We start from the raw sequence: 12697 nt of genomic DNA, 5'->3' as shown, positions 1-12697 counted from the left end.
TAATACCCAGTCATTATTCACATTCTTATAGCCGATGATCCCAGTAAAGGTCTTCCTGTTTCTTACTGGCTACACACTTTAGATTCCTTGGCCCGCAACCCGGTGAGTTCAGATGTGCAAGACGCTACCTCGTCCTCTCCCCGATGATCGAATGCCTGCACAGAGCAAAGACAAGGTGACACGGTCTACACACAACAAACATGGATGCTATATCATTTTGTGCACCATTGGTGGTGCTGCTGTCCATCATTTTATCCATCTTTCCGCAAGGTAAGAGAAACCTACTCATCCCTGTCATTTTTATTTCTTGCAGGGATGTGTGTGTCATCAGAAGAAATTACAAACTTATGAGTTAAACTTATTGATATTTATTCCTAATTCAACCGATTGTAATACTAGTTTTTCCATGAATGTATAAAATGTGTGTTATTCATGATTTGATATGCCCTAAACCTGGAATGATCTGGCAAGTCAGACAACGCTTCTTCACAACATTCTGTTGAATGTTCATTATATTATCATTTTATTAGGTGAAACTTAAAATCTGCACATTTTATGACCTTGAATAATGGACTTGCCTTAAAGGGCAACACATGAAAGAGATATATTATATGTACTTCGATCTATCGAGATGAGTTGAAACAGAGCCCAACTACACATTTAAATATCAGAACAGATGTATCAAAAGGGTTTCCTCCATAAGAATATTCAAAACAAGATTGAGCACAAAAATCTTATTGATCTCAAAACAAGGCTTAAGTGGGTGTATTATTTGCTACGTTAGGCGCTATTCACAATGTCAAACAAACACCACTTTAAGAAAACAAAAAGCTTTGTTTAACACTCAACAGATTCTCACACTGTACATAATATGCAGTCATGTATAAAGGTGCATGAATAATTGAACAGTAGGGGCTTAGTGTTGTATCACACTCCGTCGCAGATGATGTGTTTCCGAGATGTCAGAGAGATGACATCATAAAACCTGCCCACATTGTAAATATTTCACGGCAGTGTCAGGATCGAAACAGACAGGAACACCTGCTGTGTTTTTTTATACCGATATTATTCTGCGAAAAATTGTCATTTATATTAATATATTGTCGAGCTGTTCTGAAACCGGATTATTGTAAAATGTACTTTTGTGGGGTCCTTCTTTTTGTATAAAAAAAAATCAAATTTCGATTCCAAAATGTTAACACATTGATGCTATTTTTCTTGTTAGCGATTATTAACAATTTACTGTCCAATTCATAACGTTAAAAATTTGGAAACAAATGATTCACCGTTAATTATAAAGCTTCTTCACAAATTTGAACTTCAGTAGTTTTATTGATCTCCTAAACGATATTTTATCCTTTTATAGGCGGTGACTATATACAAAACACCGTTTAACCGTATAGATAATAAATATATACTTCATCCATAAAAGTGACTGCGGATATAAATTCGTATCGACTGATTATGAAGAAATTTAATGACTGAATCACAACAGCTGGTATTCAATGGGCTCCTTTTTCAAACAATCGTTAGAGCGGATCTAGCTGTCAGGAAACGTACGGGAAATAAAGGGGGCGAGTGAAGAATTGGGTGTGTACATTTATTCTTAAATTTAAAAAAAAAATAGCTAGAGAGATGATGTAGTTTTGTTCTTTTGAGATTCTGAAATGGCATACAGGGTGTTAAAGAGGGACATTCGTGTGGCACAAACCCTTGCTTCTAAATGCATGAATTGAAAACCTATACGAACCGATTTGAGTCAATTTCGACAAATCAGTTTTATCAATCAGATTTCCCATGGGTCACAAAGTCTACCAATTATTTGTTATTAGTTTATTCACCGTTGCTACATCAGAACATTGTGTAACGTCGGGTTAATGACTCGACATTACCTGACTTTAACGATGACATCTGGATCCAATACAATAACAATCATGCATCGTTTAAGATAATTTGCGGTCTAATTTCGTCTTTCGATGTGTAGCGCTACAGCCGGCTTTAGGTAAGGTAATTAACGTATCAAGCGCATGCATTTTGAATTAGGTAAGATTCCGTTGTGTGTTTACATTCTACAATTAACGTGGTCACGCAGAAAGCGTTTGTGGATAGAAAGTCTCGGAAGATCGAATTTTCATTGCATTGCAATTTGAAATGATAAATCGGCACAACCAACTTGAACAAGCTTCACATAATCCTGCGCAGACCGAGCAAGCGACAGTAAGCTTAGTATGGATTGGGTTCATAATTATAGTCATATTAATCTGAATTCATCTAAATCGGGTTTAATCCACAGCTACGGATACCATTTAACCCTATTTAAAGATACCAAATGGTACAATTGATATAATTCGCATGACCTATTAATTATTATTTTTGAAAATAAAAAAGTCATTACAGGTAGCTACTTTAATAATTCGAGGGTGGTAAATGGTCACAAAATTAGAGACCATGATATGTTACCAAAATACAAAATACTTATGAACATTTACCAAGTTTGTGAAAAAGCAGTGATCAAATTTCATCCTTGTAGGGGACGAGGATATAATTTCCTTTCTGCCCAATAATTATTTTTCCACATGGACAATGCAAAAAAGGGGTCAAGAATTAACTCTCCTTTCAGGAATCTGATCAATTCGAAACATTTCAAGTATAGGCCTATACATGCGAAGACTGGCGGGAAATGATATAATGCCGCAGTTATTTCGCGGGTAGTTACCACGTGGATTTGTCATCAATCTTATCCTAGGAATCTCCACAATTCCATACAAAGAAATGACGACCTGTGTACTCCGATTTTATGACCTTGATTGCGGATGACAGCGGGCGGTTGAGCCAAATCTCATTTGAATTGAAAAGGCATATAAATTGAATGAATGTAATAGAAACGAATGCCTATGAACAGCGCTTGACTGATGTCCCTGTTGTATACGTATTACATTGGCACTCCAACTGATGTGTTCGTTGATTTTGTTATTGATGATACCATGGTATTGTTGTTTTTTTCCTTGTGTTCCTTCACCAAGGCAACCCAATTGCTTGCCAAAATAACATTCTCTCTTTGTGTCTTTAAAATAATAATGAAACAACACACACATTAGAATTGCAAACGAAAGACATTTAGTTAAAGAGGGAACGATGTTTATATTTTTTTTTAATTCCTCAAAATGAAGTTTTTATCGACGCGTTTTATAGTCAGTGTTCTGAACAGGCGCATAAGTATGTGAATTGCCACATGAAGAGTTTCACATTATGCATTATGTAGCTCTTCAAATGCCGTATCAGTTTCACGCCGTGCATCACGTCGTATATCTCGGCCTTCAACACCAAACAGCCGTCGTCCATGCCTCCCTACTCCCTGATGAAATCCGAAGCTCTATCAAGTTCATGTTGACAGCTGGTTCGTTTGTCGTCCGTCATTGGGCGAGTTCAGCCCGATTAGGTGAAGCAGTAATTGCGCGCGTGTACGCGGCGAGATTAATCAACCGCACCCGGTCGTAAACTCCGTGTACTTTTCTCCGAGACCTATGCGAGAGGTTTTTTCTTCTTTCCTGTTGTGACACCGACTTGTCACAGCTTCGAGCAGGTATGGGGCTCTTTATGCACCGCTGCTTTCTTTTATGATGATGGCACGGTGGGTCGCTACTGCGATGAGTTTTCTCACTCCCTGCTACATCTCGACATCCTCTCCTACGCATGACCTGCCACAGTGCCACTATGCGTGAGGAAGCACTGAGCAAGACGTGCATTCTATCCGGTACCCCATCTTTCTGAACATTTGTACCTTTATTGCCTCGCGCCGGTTTCCACTAACTGTCACCACAACCTAGTGCCGATTTTAAGACATCTGTGCTCGGTGATGAAATCCACATGGGAGAAAGTGTATTGAATTGTTTTCTTAGGCTCTTATGTAAAGAGCAGTTGCGCAGATACCACTATCTATCAATTCATGACGTTGAAAATGAATAAAACTGCTGCAAACTGCTTCCTGACTGGATTGACCTGAAATATACAAATCTAAACAAAACGGTCTGACGTTTCGATCTTAACAAGATCTGCTTCAGAGGCCAAACAAAATCATGACGTTAAGACCTGCTTGTTTGGAATAAAGGGCAGTTTTTAATTGTAAATCGCTTGGAAACAACGATACAATGCGCTTTATATACAGGGTGAGTAAAAAAAAAAGCGGAACCCAAACCCCCAAAAAATATATTTCATATTTAAAAAAATATATAGCACCAAACATAATAATGACTGGAAAGCCAATTTCATAAGCTACTTTTAGATGGAAAAAGTACTGAAATTGCTCAATCCGTTCAAAGAATATCACCATAAACACAATAACCCTAAAACCTGTTTCGTCAAAAAAAAAACAATTTATTGTGCATTCTGACTGTTTGGAACAACAAAGAAAATGACACAGAATACTTGTTTCAACGACTGTCAACAACTGTAGTAAACTATATCTTTATTAACAACCCTGGTTAGGCAAACAATATGATGTATACAATCCACTCATTTTAAAAGACGGGCCTTCAAAAGGACTTTGTTGAATATTTGTAACTTTAAAACTGAGGTTTTATCGTTGGTGATGTTTGAAGACTTTTGTGACAACGATTCTTGAAATCGCATTTTTGGACGAAAGAGATTTTAGGGTCATTGTGTTTATATGGTGACATTCTTTGAACGGATTGAGACAATTTCAGTAATATTTTCATCTAAAAGTAGCTTATGAAATTGGCTTTCCAGTCATTATTATGTTTGGTGCTACATATTTTTTAAACATGAAATATAATTGTGGGGGTATGGGTTCCGCTTTTTTGACTCCATATGACCTCCCAATGGAATGACGTTGATATACCCTTGAGTACATGTACATGTACATATACATGTAAATAAATACATGTACCAGTAAATAAGGAACTGATCACCCGATGAATTCTGAAGATGATGAAATGTAATTCATTATCAAAAAACACTAAGGGTCTATTCGTTCGTTCCTTAAATAGACAATGTTTTACGTCATTCGTATGACAGTAAGAGGCAAAGAAGGGCATTCCCTTGGGGTCGATAGAGGTTTGGTGCGATTATCGAATAGTGCGCGATTACTGCAGCAGTGTATGTTCTTCAAGGATTCACTATGATAATGTTCTCCCTCACATTAAGAAAAGGAGTTCCCTCGCGAAAGCCTGGCGCGTTAATGATATTATAAAGCGCCCGAAGGCAATCACCCTGATCTCAATTTAAGACTCCATAATAGCTCCATATCTAGTCGGGAATACTGAGAGGGGAAAAGGAATTATACATTAGTTGGAAGTGGGCGATGCGACGACGGCGTTGAAGGGAGACGACGCTTGTTTATAAATGCCGATTGATTCAAGCTTGTATTGATGAATACTACCGGTACTTGATTTGGAAGAAAGGCACCGTGCGGTTTTGCAGGTGCGGCCTGCCCCGATGTAACTGAGCAGTGAATGCAGACGAATTGATGCAATGCATTAGTAGATAGAAATATTCTGTAATATCATAATTGATCGGTGGAGAACATCTTTTATCTCTGAAGTAACAGTCAAAAATATATATTTTACATTATAATACACTTCAAGTTTTGTTTAATTTATGTACTTGTACAGAAGTACATGTCTACAAGTAACTGATATTGTTTTAACCAAAATGTAAAGGGCTGAATTAGTCTTTTATGCGACTACAATTTGTAATATCAGAATACATAATGATAATTATGTCGCTTTGTTAAACAATATGAAAGGTACGCGGCCTAATATGGAACCTTATGGTAGAAAAGAAGTTTAAATTACTTAAAGATTTGCATACGTACGGATGCTGTGGAGTTCTAGGAATAATCCACAAGCAGTATTGCAGCCTGAACATTCTTTTAGTTTCATTTCGTCCAAAGTTTCTCCATTCTGAATTACACATCCTTGGAACCATGTTGGAGATCTTCATCAAGAACTAATTCATGTCACCAAGACGGCATTGACATATTGATATGAAAATGCTGATTTAATGCCTCAATGGTATATTTATATCATTGAAAACAGGTTCATGTATGAATCAGATGCATGCTTGAATGTTTTGGAACCACAAGCTGTGCCTCACTTGTACCTTTCTATCAAAGTCCTTTCTTTATAATGCGACCTTCACTGTTCCCAATGAGCCGCTCGTCTCGACCATAAAACGCGGAGCAAGAATGATAAAACGTCGCTTCAAATTAATCGCCGGCGATAAGCAAGGCGAGCGAGCCGAAAATGAAACCGTCTCGAAATTCCATCATTAGAGCCGAGCGATGTTCGATGGAATCCCAAGCATTCGGCCCAGGGAGAGGTTTTCTGAAACATTTGTCACCAGATATTTTTTCTATGCACTGCCGTGTAGAGATTCTAGCGCTCGGGGCTTTGGGCACAGAGCCGGGTTTCTTTCTTATCTCGGAGACATTGATGTTGCATGGCAATTAATATGGTGGTCCCTCATGATGCCCCTGGACATGCAGTGTAACGGAATGGTTTATGAAACAAGATGCAGTACTCTTGCACTTGACGTTTTAAGAGATGAAAGTTTATCCAGATTGGTACACGGTTCAAGTTGACATGACTTCTCTCGTTACCAAAATGGACTCCAAACTGCGCATGTTTTGACAGTATTCATGGTTTATCAAAGATGTAAAACAGGCAGTTGAATTGTAATTTTAATCTACTTCTGTTGTTCTTATCACCTACATGTAAATTTGGGTTAAAACACTGCATGAAAGCTGAAACTGCAACTCGTGGTCATGTGCAATTTTTTTAATAGTGAATCAATCTTATCGGCAAATTTGAATGTCACTAAATCGAACGATACAGGCTCATTTGTTGAGCAAGCATGAAACTGTGGCTGATCATTAATTAACACGAATGCCAATTTATATCATTACGAGATGAGATCCTGTGTACAGAAAATCATTATCCAGTATTATGCAATCACAAGCAAGCACGTGCTTGTCAATCAAAAAAAAAACAATATAGCCACAGAAATTACGGACATTCATAACATACAAAGGTATTCTATCAAGCCTTAATATTTCCAAAATATTCATCAAGATAATAAAATGTGAAATTCTCACAGAGTAGATAAAAGTGACAAAAGCAACATAAATGCGTAGGCATCGGCTGAGTAAGGTTTAGTAAAAATCAGCAATGGTGTTAAGATATTAAGTACCATTATTCGTTGGATACAAATTACTTTGATGCATCATTTCAGACAATATTTTTTTACGCATTAGATATATCTTGCCTACTACGCTAACATGCGCGTGCTGGCATGAAAACAAGTAGTCTGTACCATGGAGCTATACAGGGTGTCCCCCCAAAAAATGCTCCACTCTCCTTTTTTTTTACAAATTCAAGCAAACCTGAATGCATGAATTTTCTTATTATGCATGGTAAGAATGCTATGTGTCTTGGTTGTTATCTACCCAAAAATTCGATCATACTATCAATCCACTAGGGACAGAAATGCTTAAATATGAACTCGCCTCCATTTGCCAACTGCGCTGGGGACTCAAATCACCAATTTTAAAGTGTCGATTTTTGTCAAGTGTGCTTTTCAAAAATTCAACTTGGTATCTATTATGAAAGACCAGTCATCAGTTGTTGTCAAGCAAACAAGAGAAAACCAACCAACCATGGCATTGTCCATTTATTGGACTTTGACTAAAAATACCTATTTGTAAATCAACCACACGTAATAATTGTGAACAATCAGCCGTAGGTGAACAATTGTTACGTGTGGTTGATTTACAAATAGGTATTTTTTATCTGCTGTTATGAAGATAGCCAGTGTTTAGATGTAAACAAATCAGTAGTTAAAGAATTCTTCTACTAACCGTGTACTTAATATGCCACAAGTGTGAGATTCCTGGAATGCGTTAATCAAATGCTAGTGTTTTAATTGAGGCTAATATTGGTGTGTAAGCAGCCTTAAGTGTAATGTGTGGTTCACCGCATAATACCACTAGGTAATCTACTTTACAATTAAACTTAACGAACCTGAATAGATCTGAAAGTCAAATTAGTTGCGTGGCCCCGACGCGTTCTTGCCACAACCGAATTAACTCTAAATTTAGGGGCTTTGGTGTTTGGTTTTGGTGTCTTACATAAACGTATGTTTGGAAAGGATAGTTCCTTTATTATAAATATCTGGAAATTTCACTCAACATAAATGTCATTGTGTACTGCCAAATAGTGCAAGTGTGTTGTTAGTTTTAAGGACAGTGATATCAAATTTTCATTTTGTAGCATTTTGTACGGGAATTTGCTAATGATTTGTATGCAGTGTCCACACATTCAAATCCATCTTTGACATTGGTGCTATAGCATACAGGTGTGGTAATTTGTTAAACGGGCACTGATTGCAGCCATACATGTCTGTTTGTCCAACACTAATTGTATCCTGGTGGCAAATCACGTCTGTGTCCAATTCCTGAGCCCGTGTTCTTCATTAGACGTGTAGAGAACGACACCCATCAAGCACGAAGGTGACGACTGATGCCTCGGACGTGCGCTGTATAATGCACGGTGTAATTTAGTCTTAGTGCAAAGTTACACAGGGCTTTAGGGGCTTATAATCCATGCGGATCGATTCGTCGTGCGCTGAGCAATTGCCCTCACGCGACTCAAGGACGCGTTTGGGTCGAAGCTCAAAACAAAAGAGAGAATAGACGCGGTTCAATTAAACTAACGACGCCCCATTTGGAAACCTGTCGGTGAAAATTGTGCGACGTTACTGTACGTCCCAGGGATAGACTAATTTATCATTACAAAGTTGTACAACATTCAATCAGCAATGATAAGGCGTGATTCGTATTACCACTACTCTTTAACTACCTTAAGCTCTCACAATATGGGCCTTATTTTCAAAACCAATTAAATACCTATTGAGGATACAATGCGATAACTACGAAGTCTCCAAAGATAACATGTTTGTGATGGAAGCATTTGCAGACGATCGAAGCATCAAATTATAAATGATTGTCGTAGACAATTCGAACCGCCGCAATACCAAAAAGTCAATTGTAATCATAATAACTTCAAATGAAATCAGAAAATTTTTCTGTAATAAATGCAATATGTGACACTTGACATGTGACAGAGTTTCTTTGATTTTTTTTATGAATCCTCTTTGCGTGGTATCAGATGATGGATTCTAATCGAATTCTTGTTACATCTGTTGGTCATTGCCTGCGAATGTTTCACATAGTTGTAATTTGTATCACGATCAAGTAGCCCTTCCCCAAGACTATTGCTGTAATATCATTCACATTCTGTTTATCGGAGATAAGATTTGAAGGTTTGTGTTGTGAAGAGAGCAATGAGAGTCAGTTTACGGCTACACCATGTAACAAATGCATCTTAGCCTTCTCTCCTAATTAATTCTACTGCGTTTCTTTCTTCCTTAAATGTTAATTTTGTTTGTCTATCTGTTTTTTGTTTTGTTTTGTTGTGTTTTTGCTTATACAGCCTTTGCCTCATATTATTGTCTCTGCATCAGTACATGTTCCTTGTCTCGTGTCAGCTTACGCATTGTAATGTCTTTGTTTGTTTGTCCTGTGTTGTTTTTACCGGCTGTTTTCCACAATCTTCTGCTTATTTTAAACAGCCACATGCTCTATTTGCTTCTTTTATTGCTGTTAATTTGATATTTACTGCTATATGGTTTAACCCTTTTCTCTAAAGTTTGTAATTTTTTTCATGAAGCATGGAAATTATGTGCACTTAAATTGAAAATCTCTTTTGTGAGTTTCTCCCGGTTATTTTCAGAACCACAAACTCACAGAAGATAAATTTTGTTACATAGTGTGAACGTAAACCTACTATTATATTTAAGATATTTCATTCATTTCTTGAATTGCAATAATTGCATTCAACCCAGGCAGAACATTGAACCCAATATCCATTTTTACTCGCAGTTTAGATGTAGTGGGTGTTTTTTACAATTGGAGATGTCTGACAGCATGTAGTCGACCCGAAGTATAAGTATGAAGATATCGATGCCCATCTATCGATGTCCATGTGAAATCACTTTGTATTATAACTGCACATGTCATTCTAGACAAACAAAACCTAAATTTATCATTGGCAATTTTTATAGAGTAATATGAAGTATATATGAACCAACACATTTATTTATACATGTATATGTATATTATGGTTTATTTATTTGAATAAAAAGCAGCCCACAGGCTGAAAACATTCAAATTTACAACAGTTGTTTTTGTTAAAAAGTATTAAACATACAATCAATACATCTAAATTGTTAATTAAAAGTTACAAACGATGACTTAAGAAATTAATCATTATTATCATTACTGTCATTTGCAATTTTAGTCGTGTCAAAATAGACAGTGTGTGGTAAATTGTATACATCATTATATTTTTTAGTTTTCAGTTTCTCCAAAATTGTAATTTATTTATGCTCCCCAAGTCTCTACTAGTTTTCATTTACAGCAATGGGATTTATTTACAACGATTGTTGTAACAGTTTCCTTCGATACAGTTGTATGTTAGCTACGACGTTCATGGATGTGTACATTGCCGGATGCAGGATAAGATGTAGATGTTACTCATGAAAGAAACCCGCTTCATTGATCTAAGATGTCGAGGATTATTATGATTAATGATTCCGCCGTCTTCCGGCAAGCTTTTCAATCAGTGACCAATAATAAACACCACAGAGAAGCCACCATCTCCACTACATTGCCTCGGCGGTAAATATTTTTGTGAATGGCAGCCAAACAAAGACGCCAACGTGCAGAATTCAGATTCGCTAATCCATTCCCCTAAATTAGAAAGCGCTGGGCGATTCCCAAGCCGTTAACGGCCGCCTCAACGAGAAAGCATTTGGGGAGTTGGAACAAGAAGAAACCGCGCTGCCCCTCAGTGTTTTGCGCGCGTAAACATTACATAAAAATGGACTCGCGAGAGAACATGCGATCCCAGTAATTAAATTTCTGCCAATGCTTCGGGTCGCCGAGTGCAGTTATTAGTGCGCTGTGGCAATGTCAGGCGGGGCCGGGAGCCAGTGAAAGACAGTTTCCGATCATTAGGGGCTTTCATTAGGGGACAGGCCACAATGGAAGTAATCGTGCTATTCGCGAATTAATTTCCATTTTGAATACAAGCCAGGAACTGATTAGGGTTGAATGTACATGTGAACTTCTCCATAATGTGTTTGGTTAGCATGTAATTCTGGATGATGATCGTGACGCATATGCAACGCCATACTTCTGAAAATTGCTCCCATATCTCGAATGTGTTCAACATGATTACCCACGAATGTTACAATCTTAGCCAGACTTTGATTTAAAGTTTTCTGTGATTATGTCAATCTGTACCTTTGACGATTTATGTTCTTGATCTAGGTCTTGATCCAATACGTAGCGCTATATATCGACAGAGCAAGTATAGAATCCATGTAAAGCCACGGGTGTTGTTAAAGGATTGATGCGAATACGTAGTTTGTATAACGTGCAATTTCCTTGCTTGCTTGCAGCAAAAACATAGTGTACTTAAAATACAAAATACAACTGCTGTGATATATTATGATTGAACTGTTTTGGGGGATATGTTACTGCATGGTACATTGTCGCGTTGTCTTGTGTAAAGAATTGCCGCACTCTGATTTATTCCCCACTCTGGGTGTTTAATGCAATTTTTCACCGTCTGTTAAAATCTGAAATGCCATTGTGCCTCGGTCGGACTCCTTGGTAATGGGTGTGCTTAAAGCAGTATTTCACCGCGAAGCGAATTAGGATGGCACTCTACTATTAAAGGACGAGCAAGATGTTGAAGTCTCACGGTTCTGTTGCCGAACTGAAGCTGTATTAAGATGTTCACTAGATATAAGGCGTTTGTAGAAATCACTTGAGCTCCCTATATCATAGCGGGACTTCAAAGGAAAGACAGTCTGACAATCCTGTTATTATCGTCATGCAACATCATCTAATTGTGAAGAAGGAATTTCACATTAAGACGATGTTTTAACTCGAAGATCCGTGTTTATATCACAACTGGAACAACGTTCCGTGCATCCGAAAAGCTCAGCATTCATCAATACAAATAATAAGAAAATTCTGTCGATGGTTGCAAAATACGAGCCTGGAGCACGGCCGAGAAGCTGCCAGTTAGAGGTATGCCTGCAATGTCGCCTGCCCGTCGCCCACGCGTCATGCGATAGCACGACGCCATTACGGACCCTGTCTTGTGTTTTGTTTTTTTGGCTGGAGCCTCTCCTCTCCCTACTTCGATCTCGTCATTAGAATGCCATAATGGAGTCTCGTTGGTTTATTCGGCAGGAAACATGACAACTGCATGCGCCCGGAGTCCGGTTTGGTCTCGTAGAATAAACTGTGCCACTCTGGTGTTCCGCGGATTTCTAGAAGGCATGAGTTTTCCAATGTTGATCAACAGACGGATAAGGTTGATGAGGTGGATGAAGCCGCAAAAACAGCTGAGCGCACTAAATAAAGAAAATGGTAACCAATTGCGATGTAGCACTCACTGCGCTTTAAGGAACTCCACCTAAAAAATCTACCAAGTAGAAAATTAACAGTTATCATTGTAATGTCATTTTGCCATTACGGGATTGCTTGAATTTGTTATTAAATCACAATAATGTCAATTTTTTCCATCAAAAATGTTATCATCAT

The 12697-nt window shown here is 37.9% G+C and overlaps 1 protein-coding gene across 2 annotated transcripts in view; it reads left to right on the top strand.

Annotated features, from left to right (window-relative positions):
• The window catches only part of LOC119740515 (neuronal acetylcholine receptor subunit alpha-3-like), a 37407-nt gene that overhangs the window by 11109 nt on the left and 13601 nt on the right, over nt 1–12697 (top strand). For both annotated transcript variants that reach the window (XM_038215854.1, XM_038215855.1), the window contains exon 3: nt 83–270. In XM_038215854.1, the coding sequence (XP_038071782.1) occupies nt 201–270 (70 nt within the window). In that variant the 5' untranslated portion in view covers nt 83–200. The remainder of the gene's footprint in view (nt 1–82; nt 271–12697) is intronic.

This window comes from Patiria miniata, unplaced genomic scaffold, assembly GCF_015706575.1.
Source record: "Patiria miniata isolate m_02_andy unplaced genomic scaffold, ASM1570657v1 HiC_scaffold_5, whole genome shotgun sequence".
In the NCBI taxonomy this organism is placed as follows: domain Eukaryota; kingdom Metazoa; phylum Echinodermata; class Asteroidea; order Valvatida; family Asterinidae; genus Patiria; species Patiria miniata.
Note: the sequence above shows the minus strand (reverse complement) of the source record. Positions and strands in the feature narration are given on the sequence as shown.